The sequence below is a fragment of the Pleurodeles waltl genome, chromosome 3_1, assembly GCF_031143425.1.
Source record: "Pleurodeles waltl isolate 20211129_DDA chromosome 3_1, aPleWal1.hap1.20221129, whole genome shotgun sequence".
In the NCBI taxonomy this organism is placed as follows: Eukaryota; Metazoa; Chordata; class Amphibia; order Caudata; family Salamandridae; genus Pleurodeles; species Pleurodeles waltl.
The window spans coordinates 184,859,433-184,883,214 of NC_090440.1; the positions used below are offsets into that span (position 1 = coordinate 184,859,433).

At 45.1% G+C, this 23,782-nt stretch overlaps 1 protein-coding gene across 3 annotated transcripts in view; it reads left to right on the forward strand.

Annotated features, from left to right (window-relative positions):
* The window catches only part of CSK (C-terminal Src kinase), a 507,465-nt gene that overhangs the window by 273,050 nt on the left and 210,633 nt on the right, over positions 1–23,782 (forward strand). For all 3 annotated transcript variants that reach the window (XM_069222133.1, XM_069222134.1, XM_069222135.1), the window contains exon 8: positions 9,146–9,239. In XM_069222133.1, coding sequence (XP_069078234.1) covers positions 9,146–9,239 — 94 coding nt within the window. The remainder of the gene's footprint in view (positions 1–9,145; positions 9,240–23,782) is intronic.

The window sequence follows — 23,782 nt, forward strand, 5'->3', positions numbered from 1 at the left end:
GCCAGAAGACTTCAGATGGCGTCCGCACCGACAGCCCAACGGGAGTTCGAGGAACAGGAAGAGGAAGGTACCTTCTCGATCCAAGACTCAGACTCCGAAGGATTCGACGATACACAAACCGTGAGTAAGACGTCGAAATCCACTCAGAGGAACATTTACAAGGCCCAGGGGACGCCACTGCCACCAGGCCATGGCTCGACCCATAAATTCGGTGACCGACCGTCGGCACCGAAAAAGGCCCAAACAGTGCCGAGATCGTCCGACTCCGGTCGAGACACCAGCACGCAGCCTTCTCGGGACCGAGAAAGTGCTGGAGACAAGCCTCGACACCGAGATGCCGGTGTGGACACGGCTCGACGCCGAGACAGCGGCACCGAAACAGATCGACGCCGAGAGGTTTCGGCCCCGAAAAGGAAAAAAGTCACCTCGGAGCCGAAAAAACACGCAGACAAAGTTTCGATGCCGAAACAAACTGCAAGCGACCCAGCTTCAGGCTCTTATACAGAAGAGCACTCGCTAACCTCCCAAATGCAGAAGCATAGGTTTGAGGAAGAGCTACAAGCAACTGATGTGGACCATACACAAAAGCGTATCTTCATTCAGCAGGGGACAGGAAAAATAAGCACCCTTCCCCCCATTAGGAGAAAGAGAAGGTTGGAGTTCCAGACGGAACAAACACCACAACCAAAAGTGGTGAAAAGAGTTACACCACCACCCTCTCCTCCGCCCGTGATTAACGTTTCACCAGCACAAACTCCATCACACTCCCCAGCTCACACCACCATGAGCCAGGGTGACCAAGATCAGGACGCATGGGACCTATACGACGCCCCAGTGTCAGATAACAGACCGGAGGCATACCCTACGAAGCCATCTCCACCAGAAGACAGCACCGCGTACTCAAGTGGTGGCTAGAGCAGCACAATTTCACCACGTAAGCCTCCACTCAGAACAGGTCGAGGATGATTTCTTATTCAACACACTCTCCTCCACCCACAGCTCATACCAAAGCCTGCCTATGCTCCCTGGTATGCTCCGGCACGCAAAAGACATCTTTAAGGAGCCGGTCAAAAGTAGGGCAATCACACCAAGGGTGGAAAAAAAGTATAAGCCGCCTCCTACGGACCCGGTTTTCATCACTACACAGCTGCCACCAGACTCTGTCGTTGTAGGAGCAGCTAGGAAAAGGGCCAACTCTCACACATCTGGAGATGCACCACCCCCAGATAAAGAAAGCCGCAAGTTCGATGCAGCTGGTAAAAGAGTCGCAGCACAAGCTGCAAACCAGTGGCGCATCGCGAACTCCCAGGCACTACTTGCGCGCTATGACAGAGCCCACTGGGACGAGATGCAACATCTCATTGAACATCTGCCCAAGGACTTACAAAATAGGGCAAAACAAGTGGTTGAGGAGGGACAGACCATCTCCAACAACCAGATACGCTCCTCCATGGACGCTGCAGATACAGCTGCACGGACAATTAATACATCTGTAACTATCAGAAGGCACGCATGGCTCCGAACGTCTGGATTTAAACCAGAGATTCAACAAGCAGTTCTCAATATGCCTTTTAATGAAAAAGAACTGTTCGGTCCAGAAGTGGACACAGCGATTGAGAAACTCAAAAAAGATACGGACACTGCCAAAGCCATGGGCGCACTCTACTCCCCGCAGAGCAGAGGCAATTACAGCACATTCCGTAAAACGCCCTTTCGAGGGGGGTTTCGGGGTCAAAGCACACAAGCCAGCACCTCACAAGCCACACCGTCCAGTTACCAGGGACAGTATAGAGGAGGTTTTCGGGGACAATATAGAGGAGGGCAATTCCCTAGAAATAGAGGAAGATTTCAAAGCCTCAAAGCCCCAAAACCCCTACTACTAAACAGTGACTCACATGTCACTCACCCCCTCCACACAACACCAGTGGGGGGAAGAATAGGTCATTATTACGAAGCATGGGAGAAAATCACTACAGACACTTGGGTTCTAGCAATTATCCAACATGGTTATTGCATAGAATTTCTACAATTCCCTCCAAACATACCACCAAAAGCACAAAATTTAACAACACACCATTCCAATCTCCTGGAGATAGAAGTGCAGGCACTATTGCAAAAGAATGCAATCGAATTAGTGCCAAACACACAAATAAACACAGGAGTTTACTCACTGTACTTTCTGATACCAAAGAAGGACAAAACACTGAGACCAATCCTAGACCTCAGAGTAGTGAACACTTTCATCAAATCAGACCACTTCCACATGGTCACACTACAAGAAGTATTGCCATTGCTAAAACTACACGACTACATGGCAACTTTAGACCTCAAGGATGCTTATTTCCATATACCAATACACCCATCGCACAGGAAATACCTAAGGTTTGTATTCAAAGGAATACATTACCAATTCAAGGTACTGCCTTTCGGATTAACAACCGCACCAAGAGTCTTTACCAAATGTCTAGCGGTAGTCGCTGCACACATAAGAAGGCAGCAAATACATGTGTTCCCATATTTGGACGACTGGCTAATCAAGGCCCATTCGTTCATACAGTGCTCAAATCACACAAATCAGATCATACAAACCCTCTTCAAACTCGGGTTCACCGTCAACTTTACAAAATCCAACATTCTGCCGCGCAAGGTACAACAATACCTAGGAGCCATAATAGACACATCAAAGGGAGTAGCCACTCCAAGTCCACAAAGAATTCTAAATTTCAACACCATCATACAACGCATGTATCCAACACAAAAGATACAGGCAAAGATGGTATTACAACTCCTAGGCATGATGTCTTCATGCATAGCCATTGTCCCAAACGCAAGACTGCACATGAGGCCCTTACAACAATGCCTAGCATCACAGTGGTCTCAAGCACAGGGTCACCTTCTAGATCTGGTGTTAATAGACCGCCAAACTTACCTCTCGCTTCTGTGGTGGAACAACATAAATGTAAACAAGGGGCGGCCTTTCCAAGACCCAGTGCCACAATACGTAATAACAACAGATGCTTCCATGACAGGGTGGGGAGCACACCTCGATCAACACAGCATACAAGGACAATGGAACGTACATCAAACAAAACTGCATATCAATCACCTAGAACTTCTAGCAGTTTTTCAAGCACTAAAAGCCTTCCAACCAATAATAGTTCACAAATACATTCTCGTCAAAACAGACAACATGACAACAATGTATTATCTAAACAAGCAGGGGGGGACGCACTCCACGCAGTTAAGCCTGCTAGCACAAAAAATTTGGCATTGGGCAATTCACAACCAAATTCGCCTAATAGCACAGTTTATACCAGGGATCCAAAATCAACTCGCAAACAATCTCTCTCGAGATCATCAACAGGTCCACGAATGGGAAATTCACCCCCAAATTCTGAACACTTATTTCAAACTCTGGGGAACACCTCAGATAGACTTGTTTGCGACAAGGGAGAACGCAAAATGCCAAAACTTCGCATCCAGATACCCACACAAACAATCCCAAGGCAATGCCCTATGGATGAACTGGTCAGGGATATTTGCTTACGCTTTTCCTCCTCTCCCTCTCCCTCTCCTTCCTTACCTGGTAAACAAACTCAGTCAAAGCAAACTCAAACTCATATTGATAGCACCAACTTGGGCAAGGCAACCCTGGTACACAACGCTGCTAGACCTATCAGTGGTACCCTGCATCAAATTGCCCAACAGGCCAGATCTGTTGACACAGCACAACCAAAAGATCAGACACCCAGATCCAGCATCGCTGAATCTAGCAATCTGGCTCCTGAAATCCTAGAATTCGGGCACTTACAACTTACCCAAGAATGTATGGAAGTCATAAAACAAGCCAGAAGGCCATCCACCAGGCACTGTTATGCAAGTAAATGGAAGAGGTTTGTTTGCTACTGCCATATTAATCAAATACAACCATTACACACAACTCCAGAACATGTAGTGGGTTACTTGCTTCACTTACAAAAATCTAACCTAGCTTTCTCTTCCATTAAAATACACCTTGCAGCAATATCTGCATACCTGCAGACTACCTATTCAACTTCCCTATATAAGATACCAGTCATTAAAGCATTCATGGAGGGCCTTAGGAGAATTATACCACCAAGAACACTACCTGTTCCTTCATGGAACCTAAATGTTGTCCTAACTAGACTTATGGGTCCACCTTTTGAACCCATGCACTCCTGCGACATACAGTTCCTAACCTGGAAGGTGGCATTTCTCATCGCCATTACTTCCCTAAGAAGAGTAAGCGAGATTCAGGCGTTTACAATACAAGAACCTTTTATACAACTACACAAAAATAAAGTCGTCCTAAGGACCAATCCTAAATTTTTGCCAAAGGTTATTTCACCGTTCCATCTAAATCAAACAGTGGAACTTCCAGTGTTCTTTCCACAGCCAGATACCGTAGCTGAAAGGGCACTACATACATTAGATGTCAAAAGAGCATTGATGTATTACATTGACAGAACAAAAAACATCAGAAAGACTAAACAACTCTTTATTGCATTTCAAAAACCTCATGCAGGAAACCCAATTTCAAAACAAGGTATAGCCAGATGGATAGTTAAATGCATCCAAATCTGCTACCTTAAAGCTAAACGACAGCTGCCCATTACACCAAGGGCACACTCAACCAGAAAGAAAGGTGCTACCATGGCCTTTCTAGGAAACATCCCAATGCAAGAAATATGTAAGGCAGCCACATGGTCTACGCCTCACACATTCACCAAGCACTACTGTGTAGACGGGTTATCCGCACAACAAGCCACAGTAGGTCAAGCTGTATTAAGAACATTATTTCAGACTACTTCCACTCCTACAGGCTGATCCACCGCTTTTGGGGAAATAACTGCTTACTAGTCTATGCAGAACATGCGTATCTACAGCGACAGATGCCATCGAACTGAAAATGTCACTTACCCAGTGTGCATCTGTTCGTGGCATCAGTCGCAGTAGATTCGCATGTGCCCACCCGCCTCCCCGGGAGCCTGTAGCAGTTTGGAAGTTACCTTCAATTATTTATATATGTGTCATCTCAACCTTAAATAGGTGCATACTTAGTCACTCCATTGCATGGGCACTATTACTACAATTCAACTCCTACCTCACCCTCTGCGGGGAAAAACAATCGAAGATGGAGTCGACGCCCATGCGCAATGGAGACAAAAGGAGTCACTCGGTCCCGTGACTCGAAAGACTTCTTCGAAGAAAAACAACTTGTAACACTCCGGCCCAACACCAGATGGCGAGCTATTGCAGAACATGCGAATCTACTGCGACTGATGCCACGAACAGATGTACACTGGGTAAGTGACATTTTCATTACTACACCAGAAGCCCTAAAACTACAGTGCAAGTGACGGGGACAGTTGTTCCATGCCCGAGGAGCAGCCATATGGGTAAGGGCGGGAATTCCGTTTTCAGTCCAAGGTACTAAAATGTACTCACAAGGTAGATATGTACTACTCAAGGGACTCTTGGATGGAGAGCAGATAATACTAGGCTGTTTTTATGCACCACACGAAGAGCAAGATGCTTTTTCTGCACGCTTATCTACTGTGTTGTCGGACTGGGCTTACCTCCCTTGGCTGCTGGGGAAGACTTGAATGCAGTGCTAGATGTTCTCCTCGACCACTCACACCCGCCCCTTCCGTGTGTGACATCAGTTCGTCAGGCCAGAGCATTGCGGCACTGGGTTGAGGGTTGGGACCTGGTGGATGTATGGCAGAGCTGTAATGTGGACGCAAAGGAATATTCCTTTTATTCCTACCCACATATGCTCCATTCCTGCTTAGACCGGTTCTTGTGTCCCCCCACCTTGCAATTCCACATAATCCAGGCCACATATTTAGGTAAGACGCCGTCTGACCATAACCTGCTCGAGATCCAACTGAACTGGGGAGGGGTACCCACCCTAATACCAACATGACACCTACAGCCCACGCTCTTGGAAGACACGGTCAATAGGGATACACTACTTAATACTATAGCCACATATTTTTAAGAAAACACAGACACTGCCACCTCCCCATTGATTGGATGGGATGCTTTCAAAGGCATAATACGGGGATCCTCCATTTCTATTTGGGCGGGAGCATGGGTCGAAATTCTGAAATACCTCACAGACCCTAGACAGCGCAATTACAAACAGCACAGATCCGTCATGCGGAGCTCCTAGAGCGCTTGCGAGTTGTATATTACAGATCTTACTTCGAAAGCACACATATAAGAGGCGGACAAACCGGGCACCCTTTTTTCCTAATTAATCAGGCCACAACAATCTCCCACGCCTATATCAGTGATACAGTTCCCACAGTTGGGTTTAGTAAATAATCAAACTAGCATTAATGGCACCTTTTGTCTCTACTACGCTGATGTATTCGCCGCACCGCCACCTGTAGACCATCACTCCATACACCTTTTTCTGCAACATCCGCTTCCACAGGTGACAGCATTAGAAAGAGAGGCGCTGAGAGCTTCAATCACGACAACCAATTAAAAGAGATGGCATGTAATAAAACCCCCGGCTATGATGGATTGCTGGTGGAATTTTATGCCACATACGCTAATCGCCTGCTTCCCTACCTAGAGAAGTTGAATACTGGGTCCCTCAAATAAGAAATGCTTCCAGCTACAACACGAGAAGGGGTGGTGACCTTGCTTAAACCGGATAGACCACTCACACAGATGTCCTTATAGACCCCTGTCTTTTCTAAATACAGAATATAAACTCCTCAGTACAGTATTAGCATGCAGACTACTCCTGCTATTCCCGTGTCTACTGCACACGGACCAATGTGGATTTGTTCCATTCCATGGTACATCAATGAATATCTGCAGACTATTTCAGTTGATGGAGTCAAAACACCAATATCTGCATATCTGCTGCATCTCCTTAGATATGCCCCCCCCCCCTCTTGTTTATTTGCATTGGAGCCCCTGGCACAACACCTTCGCCACGGCGCAAATGATTGGGGAATTGTGCTCTACCCCAATACCCATGCTTGCTCCTTATATGCAGATGATTTGATACTTTATTATATGGGTTTGGGGCAAGGCACAGATAAGGACGGCACAGATTGTTTCTTGATTTGCACACCTTTCAGGGCTCCAAATTAATCCCAATAAATCATGCATTCTCCTTCTGGGGCACCTGTTCAGAATCTGCGGTCCTATTCGGACCCTTGTCCATGGCAATAGCACCTGACTTTCCGGTATCTTGGTATTCGCATATACCGGGATCAAGCAGATTTGCTAGAAGGTAATCTAAGCTGGGCTCCGATCCCAAGTCGACTTCTGGATCACTCTACCCCTCTCGGTGGCGGGGAGGTTTGCACTGGCGAAAATGGTACTGTTACCCCCTGTCTTACACCATTTTGTGAACTTGTCGCTTATGGCACCACCCTACATATTTGACATTGAACTCCTTATTGATAGATTTAATATGGGGGAGAGGTCGCCACCGAGTCGGCCTGACAAAACTACAGTTAACCCCAGACATGGGTGGCTTGGGCACTCCAGACTTCAAGGCATACTGGTCAACTTCAATGGCTGTCCTACTGGCTAGCCGGCCGTAATCTGGAAGACATATATTGTACAGCCGCGATGTGGAGAAGGGCTTCATTCACCGTTTGCTCTGTCCTGGGTCCCCTAAATTACCCCTCAGGGCCACCTTGCAACTGCATAGGGCATTGGCTTCTTAGAAACTAACTGCACGTTACACAGCCTCAACAACCCCCTATGCGCCTAAGATACCATTATGCAGGCTTCCTACCCCCTCAGGAACTATCACAGTAGCTATGCTCAGGGTTTGGGAACAGCGGGTCCACTTACTTTAGGAGACTTGTTTGAAGATGGCATGTTACTGCTGCACTCAGACTCAGATGTCTGCAATCATTGGGCACCACAGGGTATTGAATCTGTAATACAGGAAGCCCTTCAGGCTCTTCACACAATGGGTAGGCATCTTGTTAGATGGCTATATCGCGGGATCCGGGCACAACTCCACACATCCTTGGAAATGCTGAAGCACACATGGAAAACTGATATAGGTAGAGACATTACTGCCAAAGAGTGGACATTCCTATAACATTATGCTAAAAAAAATGTCTTGTAACACTTGGTTTTTAAGCTGATGCAATTTTACCTTTTTCATTGAACTTACCTCACTCCGCATGGGCTCAATAGGATCTACCACACTACAACGGTGCAGTGTCCTCCGTGTCAGACCACTGATGCTTACCCTCTCCATATGATCTGGGCATGTCCGTCCCTCTCACATTACTGGACTGCAAAGGTAGCCACTTTGACAGATATGGCGGAGGTGACAGTGGAACTGACGCTGCTTATTTCCTCCTGGGACTCCTTAGAAACGTAGTTCTAAGGTACTTACGCGCTTCATGGACTTGGCTCTCCTTTTGGAAAAACGACAGCTGACGAGGCGCTGGAAGTCTCCCCATACCCCATCTCTCCACTCATGGAGGGAAGAGGTATTACTTTGGAGTCAGGCTGAGAGTTCGGCTCTCAAAAGAGAAGAATATAGGGGGCTGAGGAGAAAACCAATATTTCTAGAGTGGAACACACTAGAAGAATTTAAGGCACAGACTGAGACTCAGGGTTGACTGCACTTGGGCAAGTAGCGTCCCTTAAAAGATGCTGGAGGTAAGTCTGTGTAGAAAACCTGACGCTTCTGCATATTTTGAACTAAGGGGTTCTCATCCTCCCGTTCCTCGCATCTGACTTGCTGGAATGGTATGGTTCTTAGGGTGATTACATATGTCGGTCCTCCATACGAGGAGATGTACTCCTGAGAAGCTCAATATTAATTGCGACCCATTTGGCTTAACTTATATAATTAATTGACGGAAGATGGTTAGGGGGAGGGTGGATGGGACAGGGTTTTGTTTTTCATCATCAGTGTTAAATGATACAAGACTGCTTGAACACTCCTGTAGATCTGTTAAGCAGACCGCTTGTTTACAATTGTTCTGTATGCAGAGCTACTTGATTTCTACACTGTATGTTGGAACAGTTAAAGCTGACAACTAATAAAATTTTGTTTAAAAAAAAAAAAAAAAAAAACAACAACAAAAAACTTCATTTTGTTTTGTCTTTTTCAACACAGCATTACACCTCGGATGCAGATGGGCTCTGCACTCGCCTCGTTAAGCCCAAGCTCATGGAAGGAACAGTGGCAGCTCAGGACGAATTCTCTCGAAGTAAGTGCTTTCACTAAAATAATCCCCTTTTATCTCATTCTTTTTCTCTCCACTTATTTTGCGTTTTCTAGCTTTCTCCCCTCTCCTACCTTGCCCCTTCCTTCTGGCCTATACTACATTTCTAAAATTTCTAATTTTTATACACTAGTCTTGTCTTTTAATACTGTCACTCTATTTTAAATTAACACTTGCTATTGTAGGCTTCCCTGATGTCATCAGCATTCAACCACATACTAAACTCTTTTTATCATTCTTGATAGCGCTAAATTATTATACCTTTTGTTCGCAAAGTTTAACCCTAACTAACCCTGGTCAGGGGATATTAAGCCAGTCTAGATATAAAATACATTTACAAAATACCATACTAGTATTGATGGCAAAGGGATGAATACTTAATGAAAAAGTTAGTTATACACTGGATAGTAAATCATTTCTATTATTGCATGCTGTTTAAATCTGTTTGGTCTAGATCCCTAAATTTAGACTTTTAAAAACGTGATCCTCCACCATGCTCTGTTAGAATATTCCTGTTTATAGCAAACGTCCCTGGTTAGAAGCCTGCGAGATGAGTCTCACAAATAGGTTAGAGAATTTGCTGAGCATTAAAACTCATCCAAGCTTCCTTCCATTAGATCAAAAACTGCAGTGTAACAAGCACCGAATAGAGATGTGTTTAAAGCAGCAAGCCTTAACCTGCAAAGTCATTTTCTTTTGAGCAACCTGGCTATTTTTGTGTGCTCATGGGAAACTGACAATACATTTTGTCTAATTCAATTGTCGTAACAGAGCCATGAACCACTGATGCCAGATAAATAGCACCAAAAAACATGCAGGTCATTCAGTAACCACAAAGTTTGTCACCTGTTGCTGACAAGCAGGGTGTCAAGATTGGTTATCAGTATGGGAACAGACAGTGCCAGAACCCCAGTTATCCATGGGCAGTTGATCATTCCCTGTCACTTTATTGTGTGTTCCAAAAGTCCTTCCACTCTTGCCATGTTTAAGATTCAGTCATTCTTATTTTGTGTACATGCGTGTGTCTAGTACTCTTAAACAATTTAGAGATTACAACCCAGGATTTGACTTTAAAAAGCATTGTCAAAGTCCATAGGTTGCACGTTTCAATCGTGTTATCTGACCTTTTGTCTTTGGCAGTGGTTGTTGGTGTTGCTGAACAGCACTGGCAAAAGAAGAAAAGCTTTGATGCAAAAAAAAAAAAAAAAAAAAGGTCTGACACAGCACCATGTCTATTACACACTGCTGTGCAAGCTATTTTGACTGTTTTGAAAATACTCTTCTAAGATGGTGGATGCCCATCTTTGGTGGGGTGTGGGGTGTAGATTATAAAAGCTAAACAAAGTGTGCCTCAGTATCAAATTGGGGAAGCTGCGCCCTCCACAAAGTTATTAAAAAAAATGAACTGCAAGTGGTGGGGAGCAACAAAGTAGCAAACAGTACCAGGGGTAGTGACTAAATGCCACTGAGTGGCAAGTAGCAACAGTGCCAGCAGGAAGGGACAGTAGAGCAATAGAAAGGGGTGGGAGGGGTTGAGGAAAGAGTTGATGAAAAATATGCCTAGGTGAAAGTTTTATTACTCCGGTGTAGTTTCCAGAATTTTGCATGTCACACAGATTTGTATTTCACATAATTGTGAGTATTTTGGCATACGTTTGTGTAATTTGTCCCAAATTGTATGCATATTTTGCATATCTAAGTGCTACAAGTAAAAAAAAAAAAAACAATCCTTTCATATAAGAAACAGAAGAAAACAAGTGATCCAACAAAATGGATTGTAACAAAGCAGTGCTCCAGAGGAGGCAGAAATGAAAAAACAAAGAGGAAAAACACATAGAAAATTAAACAAGCTAATTTAATAGACAAGAAAGGAAACCTCAAAGCCCACTTTAAATATTTGGATTGTATACAATAGGTCTTTCAGCCCTAAAACCTAGGTGTACTTAGCAGCATGAATCTTCTAAATTTTCATGCTGCACATCAGTCTTCCTTCTCTTTCACTGGTTCTCCATTAATAATCATAAGCACTAAATAGTCCCACCTACGTGCGGGATCCTGAGGCACTTAAAATAAAATAAAATGCATTTGTTTTTGTTAGATCTATATGTTTTTATAGGAATAAAATAATTTAGTAGCCTTTTAAAAAGGCACAGTTGGGCAATTCCATTTATGTACTTGAAAAAAATGAAACCTTATTATAAATATTTAAAAAAGTGACCATGAGAACTAGGTAGCCAGGAAAAATCATCTTCCAGAAACCTTTTTTAATGGAAATGAAAGGCCAAATATGACAGTGTAGCCCTGTAAGCTGCAGCTATACAACGCTAGAAAACGGACACTGCAGCTGTAAGAAATCAGTCCTCCAATATTGCATTATGCATCCACAGTGGAATTTGACTTAGTTCTTTTTTCAGGCTCTTTGGTGACAGGACCCTGGAGCACAGACCTTGGCCTCTTTTCTGGCTTTTTCCCTTCTGACTGTTCTCCAAACCTCCTTTAAGCTGTTTTACTCAAAGCCCCATGGAATTTAGAGTTCATTTCTGTAATTTTCTGACAAGAAATATTTTCAGTGCTTCACGGTTATGCCATCTCCTTTTGTGAAGTGCACTTAATTGGGCAGGAATGAGACAAAAGCAGATCCTCGTGATCTGTGTATAATTTGCCTTATGGGTTCTTGAAGAACATGGAGAAATTTCACCTCCATGGAATTGAGGAGAACGGGATATCTCTATCAGTTCTCCTACTTAATATCTGAGGACTCTTCTAGGAGAGATTCAAGAGGAAGAATCATTGTGAAAAACTGAGCGATTCCTGGTTGGCATCAAGGCCCATGGTGTTAAGGCAGAATACTGTGCCCACTTGTTGCTGCCTAAGTCAGTGAACCGCCTCTTCAGAGATCTGTGGATGGCTGCCAAGTATGAAGTCTTGGAAGCTGCATTTGCTTTCACAGATCCTTAATATCTTCGACCCGCAACACCAGTTCTTGAAATACCCAAATCTCCAATGCCTGTATCACTCTTGACTTCTCCTCTTGTTCCTTACCATGCTCAACTTGCATTGTACACTTCTCCAAGACCTTCACTTCTGGTTATTCCACCTACTGGGCCTCGAGCACAGCTCTGCCAAGGACATCTAGAACCCCAACACTTGGTTCACAATCTCTTTACAGATCTCATTCATGCTCAAGACATCCATCAAAGCATCATTCTTGCTGTAAGAGGCAGTCTATAAGGTGTGCTCCTTGAGGCATTCATAAAGGCATCAGTCAAAACATACAAAGATCAAGATCACAATCAACAACCACAAGGGAATCGTCGACAGACATACTTTCCGCCAACCAGTCTTTCTCCAATTGATGACAAACTCTTTTTAAGCCATCATTTTTAGCAGGGGTAGTAAACTAAACCTCCCTATTCCATCTGTTTCTACCTCTGCCTCATTGATTTTTTGAGTCCCTTCACTAATGTTTCAATTTAGCACTACTCCTGTTGGTTTCAGTCCTTTTAGTATCAGCAGTGAAACTTGTCCTAACACCCATTACTGTAAGAGGTGCCCCCTCAAGGTTGCAGAAGTAGTATAGGCATCCAGAGCAGGATGTGTTGTTCCTCAAAGTGAACCTACCTGATTCTGTCAATGTCTTCTTGGCAAGAGTGAATCGTGCCGCTGCTCTTTAGTCTGTGCATCCCAATAAGTGGAGTAAAAGTTTGAATACTGTGGACAGCATTAAAGATAGCCAGTGCTACAGCACTCATAGGCAGACTTGCCGGATCCCTTTGGCACTTTTTAGAACAGTTAGCCAATGGTTTGCCTTGAAAGTGTGAACAGTTCAGGGAGATCCTGATAAAGCCATTATGGTCTCTGTAATAAGACCATTAGCTACATATATACATAGCTGCCTATATCTGTTGTCACAGCCTGGCATTAACTTGTACTTTTTGGTTAAGGCTTACAAGTTTCAAACCAGAGGGGCAATAAAGAATCCTAAACCTACCCTCCTCGAGTACCACCTTGTTTGGCTCACATACTAACTGAGAAATTGCCCTAATGAAATTGGTCATGGGCCTAGAGAAGAGAGCCAAACGGGTAGAGGCGTTGCTACAGGCCCTATCATCACTAACAGAGGGTTCTGGCATCTCACTGGCCCCAAGGACAATATCAACATGGCACAGCCTTGGCACAAACAAAAGTGTCCATTTAGGTTAAAGGGAAGTCACCAGCTGTCAGCAAATACAGACAAAACACCTCCTCACTTCCCACTCTTTCACCCACTTCAGCTTGGAGAAGTGTTAACACTTTTTGGAAGAGGGGAAAATATCATAAAGGGCAAGTTGTTCGGAATATTATGCGAATTGACCTTTGTCTCAGGTTTAAGTCCTCTCCGCTGGCAAAACACTAAGAAAAGTAACTCAAACTCCATGTGGCTATTTTCCAACAGACGGCAACATTGTGCTGTAAAACCTGTAGAGAGTTCTACCCCAAAAAAGAACTAGGAATCTATTCCTACTACTTTCTGGTAAAGAAGCCAGGTTCCACAAACAAGTTCAAACCTATTCTACACCTCAAACTACAAACAAATGTGTGTGCAAAGTGAAGTTCAGGCTGCTAGCACTCAATCAGATATTCTCACAACTTCATCAGGAGTTTGACAACGTTCCATAGATAGAAATATTATTGCCATCAGATAGGCCTAGATGGTGGTGGTTCATAGACCTTCACCTGTCTCAACATGCATATAGGAGGGTGCCAAGTAGGCTGAATTTGCTTCACATGCTATGGGACCATATTCTCCTGCCCATAAACTATCTTTAAATTTACTAACATGACTCCTGAACTCATAAATCCATTTGATGTGTATGGATATTCTTAAAGAAACCAAACGGCATTCTCAAACGTTTCATACTATTACAAATAAGAGATTTTGCATTTGATTTACACACGGTTATCTTCCATTAAGGTCCATTTGGCCTTTGTTACTACAAATAGGAAATGACATACCAAACCTCTTTTTTATTTTTTTTTTAAACAAAATCCCTTAAAGGAATTATTGTCCCTCCATCCTGCCATCCAAAAAAAGACCAACACTTCTGTGGGAGTTGAATATTCTGTCAAGGCGCATGGTCCCTTCTTTTGAGCTAATTCACAAAGCTTCCCTTAAGCATCTATTGTGAACATCTACCTTACTTGTAATTCTAACGTCTGCACAGAATATTAGCAAAATCCAGGCATTATGTTCCCATGAATTGTACATAGTGGTCCATAAGATCAAATTGGGGATGCAGACTTTCAAGATTTCTCCCCAACGTGATATTGGATTAAAAAAAAAAACTATTCCTTTGCAGGCCTTCTTTCGGAAATCCTAGTAACTAGACTGAAAGATCTCTCCATACATTAGGTGTGAGGAGAATTCTTATTTTGTTTTCCTTATACTTTTAGTCCCCAAATAAATATTTAACTATGTACTCTTGTGTACAGTACTGGCCACGTCAGAACAACCCCGCTCTAGATAGATAGACCTTTACATTTTAAAATGTTAAGAAAAGCTAAATAAACTGTTAAACCAAAAGCTCACTGTAATCGAACTAAAGCAGTTACTGCTGCTTTATTGAGAAACATTCCTATTACAGAGATTTGTGAATACAAATGTTGGAGACACTACTGTCTTGATTCAGACTCTAGAGCATGTTTAAGTATGTGGTGAGCCTTAAATGCTCCCTTAGTATATTGCAATTTTCTCTGATTTCGTTGGAAACGGGGAGCAACGCAATGGTTCCTACCAGTTCTCTACTCTTCGGGTTCCAGTATTGCTCCCCTATTGGATGTAGAGGGAGGCAAAGTGCGTTCGATTTCACACTTACTAGTGGAGCTTTAGGTGTATTGTAATGTGAAGTTAATGTTAGATCAAGGCATTTTTTCCTAGTTTTCAGTTGGGACTGGTTAAATCTCTGGTCCACTGGACGCTCCACCACCAGACAATCTTGGCTGCCTCTGGTCCATCAACGTTTAGTACCACTAGAGGACTCAAAGGTTAGTGCTGACCTATTGCTGTATGTCACCACATAGATATGGAAGCAAGGTGGGCTGTTAATTGATCACCTTTAGAATTCCATCCGATATAGACACTAACTACTGGGTCATCAATATCCTTGTTGGAATAGACAAAAATACTTTGATTTGGGCGGACCCCTTGTTGTTTGGGTCGTCTGTTAGGACTGAGACGATTTTTGGGATTGTTTTCATTGAAAACATAGCAACAGGGTTTCAGGCCCACTGAGTGTTCCATTTTCAAAATGGCCATACTTGAAGTGAAAATGATACAATATGCTGCAGTTTGGCAGCTTTGTCATATTTACAAAATGTTTGTACAGATACTGTAATGGAAAGCCATTGGTCCAAAGCATTTAAGAGAACACATCAACTCTCCTCCATTAAGCATAAAGATTAATATTGTCTAGAGATTTGTCATCTAGCTCTTAAATGGTATAAAATGTTTTGATTTTCACTGGGTATCATACTTTTAACTATTTTATTTCTTGCCTGTAAATAAATTCCTGATTATCTGGCAAGTTGTAGTGCTAACTGGAGGTGTGATTTTTACTGGATCATGTTGTGACTGAGGTTCTAATAGCTATCACCTCCTGAACTTTGCCACCCATGCAGTGTCTGGTGCACAGAAAATTACCTGGTTATGCAGTATAATTGGTATCTGCTACACCACCAGTAAATGACTGTATCCACACACAATCCTGGGTGAGAAAGCAACGAAAATGGCTTGTAGTGTCGTTCTAGACTCTTTTAAGAGCTAGGTGATATTTCAAACCCATATGTTCAACATATGATTTAGTAAGTGTGTAGATTGGAATTTATCAAAAAGACTGACAAAACTAAAGCTGCTCAGCAAGAAAGGTCTCTTTGTTGTTTCAGTACTTTTGGGAGATTAGGTGAAGGAGGACGCATTCAACACACAGGCTGCCAATTCAAGTTCTGGTCCCTCAAACCAGTGGCAACTCTCCCAGCGTTCCCTCAGTCTTAAAACACCTGTTTGAGGAGACTAATGTTATTCAACTGCAATTTGCAAGTGATAATTTCAGACAAGAGTGGCATACAAATTATTCTTTAACTTTTTTTGCATCAAGTGTTCATTAAATATTAAAAATGGCCATCAAAGACAGAAACATCTAAATAGTCCAAATACGGTTCCTTTTTTAGTGGATATAGATGCTGCTCAAGAAGGTTGCTTCCAAAAATGTATTGTTGCACAGTATAGGGAAATAATTGTATACTTCCCCATTCATGGTATTTCTCGACTGCTACATCTAAGCAGAAAAATTAAAAATACCAGCTACAGGATGTCATTCCCCTTCATGAATATCGTACGTTTGTTGCATCTAAAGACCCTAAAGATGTGTATATTCAAAACCCCCATACCTTGGCAGCACAAATTGTAAAACATAAATTCCTTCTACCATTCAACGTCATGTCTTCGACAGGATTAGCAAAGAGTTTGTTCATAGCGGCACTGCATTTAGAATGTAAATCATACCTATGTGTTCATACCAAGATCATTGGCTGGAAAGCAAGATTATGCATCGTAGGACCTCTACTGATCATCATAAACATTAGAACTGTCCGACCTGTGTGTGTATTCTTAGTTACTTTTTACTATATGCATAAAAATTCAAGTAAATGGTTAAAAAGTGTGTGGATGTAAATGCATAATTATGCATTCCAGTCTACCTGAGGCAGGGTTTTACCGAATTGTCTGTCTTTTTCTGTTTCTTTCTTTGTCTTTCTTTCTTTCTTTCGTTCTTTCTCTTTTTCTCATCCTCTTTCGTTCTTTTAGTTGAGAATATCAATGAATAAAACACCCTGGTGCCATAACCTATTACCTTGCCACCCTAGAGATCTTATAAAACATGCTGTGCGAGAAACAACCATATAGGCTAAACAGCTACAGAGGTTAAATTCTGTAAAACTAAAAATAAGAACAGTGCTTGTTTAAGACATCCAGTTGCTTGATGCCTCTTGCATGACAGTTGTTCCTTTAGAGAGCACCAGTTCTGTTTATTTGCGAGCTTACACAAGTAGGATCCTGGAACACTTATTGGTTGAAAAATCCTGTGTTCTGAAAGCTTATTTTTTCTCTCTGATAGAGAATAATAGCTGCAGATTCCTTACCTTTGAATATCCCCAGACATCAGACTGGATCTGGAATATTGTCGAGCATTACCCCTGTGTGTTGGTAGGTGGCGTTGTTCCTTTCCCAATTGTCTGCTCTGGAAGGGATGTGGGACAGGTTACTTACCTCCTGTAATGCCTTATCTGGTAGAGACTCTGTCTAGCTTCAGATTCTTTACCTTTGAATATCCCTAGCCATCAGACTGGATCCGGAACATTATCGAGCAGAACCCCTGCATGCAGATCGACGATCTGCACCGGAAGTGACATGCGCGGTACCTATATAGGTGTTACCTCGGCGCACTGACTTAAGCTCTTTAGATAGCGCTGATCCAGATAGAGCTAACCCTCAGACACCTTTTGACAGGTCTTTTTCAACATTTTGCCTACGTTTTTGAAATTTCATCTCCCTGGTGTGAGGATGTCACCCAAGAAACTAGCTGGTATCAAACCAAACATGTGGGGCCTGTCCCAGGTAAATGTCAGTGAAAGGCCCCCAATTGATGTGTTTGTGGTGCCTGGAGACGGGACGTGACACCAACGTGTGTGGGCACTGTCATGTCATGCACTCACAGGTGCAGAGGAAGTGCTTCCTCAAACTACTTACTGCCCGACGTCGATAGTCTGCGATGCTCGAAGTCCTGTTCATGTGTGAGGTCCCAGTACTGTTCACGGAGCCCCTGTTGATGTTCTTTGTCGCACTTGAAGTCATCAGGGAAGTCCCACAAGCATAAGAAGTCTGAGAAGTCCAAACACTCTTTGACTTACGCACGTCAGTCAGTCATCTAAGAGATGAGGAAGCATTGGCTCTCCAGGCTGCACAAGTCAGTGGGTCTGACCCTGGGTGTGCCTCACACTTTTTTGATTTTCCCAGAGTGACCCCCTTCCAGCATAAGAACCCTTATGAGGCCATGTGCCTTATCTTGGTATTAGGGCAACTCTGGAGCTCCTTTGGGCCCTATATGCATGGGAGGGTCCCCCACTGGGACCACACATGCAGTCTCGCCCCTTGGTGCCAGATGGGGCCCAAGGATCCCTCACTCAGTGCCATCCCCATCTTCATTCTTGACTCTGACACGGAGCCGGATGGGTGTTGTCCAACGCAGTGTCCAGCACTGCCCGAGGACTTCCTTCCTGGAGCAGAGCCAGTGCCTTATTTGATGGATAGGATAGAGATGTTTGGGAGAGGGTCAATTAACCCCTGCGGAGAAGACACAGCTGAGGAGGTCAACTGGTTTGAGGAAGTGGGTGAGTCCAGTTGATCACCTGACACTGGCCTGATTTTTCCATCCCGCTGTGGCTATGGAGGAGGGGGCATCTTGTGCAGTGGTGGTGCACAGGACTGCTGAGGTCCTGGACCTTAACCTACCCATGGTAGCAGTCAAGACTAATGCCTTGACAGAAGTGCTTCAGCCAGGACTCACCCCCTCAGAACCTTTACTCCCATTCAGTGAAGCTCTTATGGACATCTCACTTGGTGACTGATCTAATTCCTGCACAGGGACACCTGTGAATAGAATGATTGCCCGCTTCCATCGCCCCGCTCTTGGGGACACCAGTTTCCTTACCTGGCACCACATCCTGCTTAGCTTGGTGTTCTAAGCTTCCTCATCCCACATTCACCCTGGTGTGTGCTCTCCTGCTCTAGGGAATCCACAAGGCTGAACACCTTCAGTAAAAGAATGCTCTTTTCTACCTTACTGGCACTGTGCAAGTGCGGCTTATCGTCCTGAAGGAGGCCCAGGCCATACTCTCTCAGGCTGTTGCCGATGGGGAGATCTGGCAAATTCTCCATCTGACGTGGACTTGACATGACCGACTCGCTGAGTAGAGTGATTTCATCGTAGGTGGCCTTGAAGCGACCAGATGGCTCAGAACCTCTGATTTTCAGGGGATATCCAGGCTTCACCAATACTGTTACTTGGCCCTCCTACTCCTCTGCTGCCATCTACTTCTCCACCACCACTTCCGACACTCTTCCGAACCTAAAGTTTATCTAACCAGATCACGTTCAAGAACACTCCCATCATTCATGCCATTCCAGAAGCAACAGATCCTGGCATTGTTCAGGGCACTCTAGTCATCACCATCACTCTTTTAGATCACAATCAAGATCACACACAAGATCTAGACATAATTCCTCTTATTCCACTTCTACAGGAAGATATTCACCAGTTCTGTTAGATTCGCCGCCACTGTGAATCTCTCCAATGGATGACATCACCACATTTCAAAATTTTCTCGGTGATAGTGGCTGCAAAGTTCATCATACTTGTAGGAAAGTACTCTCTTTTGGCATGGTTACCCCCACTTTTTGCCTGCTGTCAGTGTTTTTTTTTACTGTTATCCCTGGGATCCTGCTTACCAGTACCCCAGAGATAGTGCTCTCTCCCTCTAAATTTGGTTGCTTAGGATTTTGCACCCCCCCGCCCCCCCCAATTTTCATACTGGTGCCCCCATGTAAGTCCCTTGTATATTGTACTTAGGTACCCAGGGCATTGGGGCACCAGGGGTTCCCCATGGGCTGTAGCATGTATTATGCCACTCATGGGAGCCCATGCAGAATGTGTCTGCAGGCCTGCCATTGCAGCCTGCATGAAAAGGTGCATGCTCCCTTTCACTACAGGTCCCTGCACTAGGTCACTGTAAGTCACCCCTATGGTAGGCCCTCCTAGCCGAGAGGGCAGGGTGTAGGTACCTGTGTGTAAGGGCACCCCTGCATGAGCAGAGGTGCCCCTACGAATTCCAACTTCATTACACTGGACTTCGTAAGTGCAGGGAAGCCATTTTACCCGTGTACTAGACGCAGGTCACAGCTGTGTCAAGCTACATAATTGTAACTCTGAACCTGGGCATGTTTGATATCAAATATGTTGTAATCATACCCCAATACGTTTGCCAGTATTGGTTGCATGATTCCATGCACTCTATGGGCTCTTTAGAGGACCCCCAGCATTGCTCCTTCTAGTCTTCTGGGGTTTTTCTGGGTAGCCCGCGCTGCTGCCATCCCTGCTTGACCAGCTCAGTCAGAGGAAGGCAGAACAAAATAGTCCTTGCGGGAAAGGAAGATAACACCCTCTCCCTTGGAAATAGGTGTTACATGGCTTGGGAGGAGTAGTCTCCTCAAGCCACCAGTGTGCTTTGAAAGGTGTATTTGGTGCCTTCCTTGCGTAAACCAGTTTGCTCCAGTCCCGGGACCCCTTGATCCCTGCTCTGGCGTGAAACTGGACAATGGAAAGGGGAGCAAACACTCCTGTGTCCATCACCCCATGAGTGGTGCCCAGTGCTCCTCCAGGTGGCCACTTGATTCTGCCATCTTGAATCCAAGGTGGGTAGAGGCCCCTGGAGGCATCTGAGTGTCCAGGTCAAGTAGGTGATGTCACAGCCCCCTCCTGATAGGTGGTCACCCTGCTAGGTGACCAGTCCCCCCTTCCGGGACTATTTAAGGTCTCCCTCTTGGGTGGTTCCTCAGATTCGACGTGCAAGACTGCAGCAGGACTCCTCTGCACTGTTTTATTCATCTTATTGACACTGGAACAGCAACTGGACCCTCTAGGAACTACAGCGACAATTCCGCTCTGCAACATTTTCTCTGGCTCCTTCCAGCAACTGCAATGTTTCCCCAGCTGTGCATCCTTTGAGGGCGGTGAGTCTTCAGCCTGCACAAGAAGTAAGAAGGAATCTCCCTTGGAATGAAGAAGTCACTCCCCTGTATCCGCAGGCACCAACTGCATCGACGACCAGCTGCGTGGATCTTCTTTCCTCCGGAGCTGCATGGATCCTGCATCAAAGGTTGTGGTCCCCTTGGTCCTCTCTATCAGCTGTCCAACTTGGGACTGTAAGCCCTTGCATCTCCTTGCAGGACAGTACCCCTGTGCACTGCGACTGTTGCAGCTACCAAGACTTGTTTGTTCTTCCTCCAACGGATCGTCAGGCTCCATGTAGCCTCAGCCCCCATGTAGGAAAATGCCACTGTTTGCATGGTCACCCCCCACATTTTGCCTAGTGTTGATGCCAGCTTTGATTGGAAGTGTGCTGGGACCCTGCTAACCAGGCCCCAGCACCAGTGTTCTTTCTCTACAACTGTACATTTTTTTCCACAATTGGCACAGCTATGGCACACAGTTAAGTCCCTTGTAAAAGGTACCCCTGGTACCAAGGACCCCGTGGTCACGGATGGTCCCCAAGGGCTGCAGCATGTATTATGCCACTGTTAGGGACCCCTCACTCAGTACATGCACACTGCCTTGTAGCTTGTGTGTGCTAGTGGGGAGAAAAGACAAAGTCGACATGGCACTTCAATTAGGGTGCCATGCCTACAAACCACTGCCTGTGGAAAAGGTAAGTCACCCCTCTAGCAGTCCTTGCACTATAAAACAGGTGAGGGCATAGTTCCATGAGCACTATGCCCCTACAGTGTCTAAGTCAAACCCTAAGACATTGTAAGAGCAGGGTAGCCATAATGAGTATGTGGTCTAAGAGTTTGTCATTACGAACTCCACAGCACCATAATGACTACACTGAATACTGAGAAGTTTGGTATCAGACTTCTCAGCACAATAAACCCACACTGGTGCCAGTGTGGGATTTACTGACAAATGCACATAGAGGGCTTCTTAGAGATGCCTCCCTGTATGTTAGCCCAACTGCTAGTGTAAGGCTGACCGGTCTATGCCAGCCTGCCACTTCCAGATGAGTTTGACCACATGAGGTCACACCTCCTCCTACAGGAACAGTAACACCTGGTGGGGTGCCTCAAAGGCTCAAGCCTGGTGTTACAGTGCATCCAGCCATTGGAGATGACCATTCCCCCCCCCCCCCCCCCCGTTCGAACCCCCTCTTTTGGCGGCAAGTCCAGAGGGATAATGAGAAAAACAAGGAGTCACCCCCTCAGACAGGGCTCATCCCTAAGGTGCCCAGACCTGAAGTAACCCCCTCCTTAAGAAATCCTCCATCTTGCTTTGGAGGATTAGGACCAATAGGGATAAGGATGTTGCACCCCTCCCCAGAGGGAGTGAGCACAAGGAGGGTGTAGCCACTCTCCGGGGCAGTAGGCATTGGCTACTGCCCGCTGATGCTCACACACCCCCTACATTTAGTATCTAGGGGCGACCCTGAACCCAGCTCTTCAGATTCCTAATGACCTCACGAAAGAAGGACTTCTGAGCTGAAAACCCTGCAGAGAAGAGAAGGCGACAACAACTGACTCTGCCCCAGCCCTAGAGGCCTGTCTCCTGCTTCAAAAAGCTGCAAGAGAAGAAGCAACACGTTCTGCAGGACTAGCAACCTCTATAAAGCCTCCAGGGGACTGCCTGCACCCCCGAGGACCAAGAAACTCCAGTGGACAGCGGACCTGTCCAAAAAGAAGACAAGGAAACCATCTTTAAAGGGACTCTTATCTCACTCCAGAAGCGTGAGTCCAACTACTCTGCACCTGATGCCCCCAGCCCGTGTCCCAGAGAAACCAACTAACCAAAGAGGATCCCCAGGCGACTTCAACTACGTGCCCCCCATGGGCTGACCTCTCTACACCCCCATGATGAAGCCTGCCGAGGGAATCCCGAGGACCCCCCTGACCGCGACTGCTTGGGCCGAAGATATTGGTCGCCTGGAGACACACTGCACCCGCAGCCCCCAGGCCCAAGAGAAACCGACCACAGGTGCAGCAATGACCAGCAGGTGGCCCTCACCCTTGCCCAGTCGGTGGCCTGCCTGCAATGCCAAAGTGACCCCTGGCACCCTCCACAGAGTTCTATTGAGAACCTGACGCCCTGTTTGCACACTGCACCCGGCCGCCCCGTGCCGCTGAGGGTGTGGTTTATATGTCTACTCTGGGCCGCTCCTATACTCCTGACGACGCGGGTACTTACCAGCAAGCAGACCGGAACTGGAGTGCCCTATGTCTCCATAGGGGCCCAGGTTCTTTTGTCTCTTCTTTGACCTCTGCACCTAACCGGCCCTGTGTTGCTGGTGCTGGGTGTTTGGGATTATCTTGAACACCCAACGGTGGGCTACCTATGCCCCGGAGATTCATCCCGTAAATTTGTTACTTACCTAAAAACTGTACTTTACTTTCCTCCCCCAGGAACTGTTGAAAATAGCTTTTTTGGCATTTTAAAGAAAACTGTGCACATTGTTGATTCCTTTCAAAGTTCGAAGTATTACTGTGCACAGTACCTTTCATTTAATATACTTACCTGCTAAATGGATCTTGTGGTTCTAGAAATAAATTAACAAAAGAATATTTCTCTATATAAAAACCTATAGGTCTGAAGTTAAATAATTGAGTGTGTGTTTTCACTTATTGCTTGTTTGTGTACAACACATGCTTAACACTACCCTCTGATAAGCCT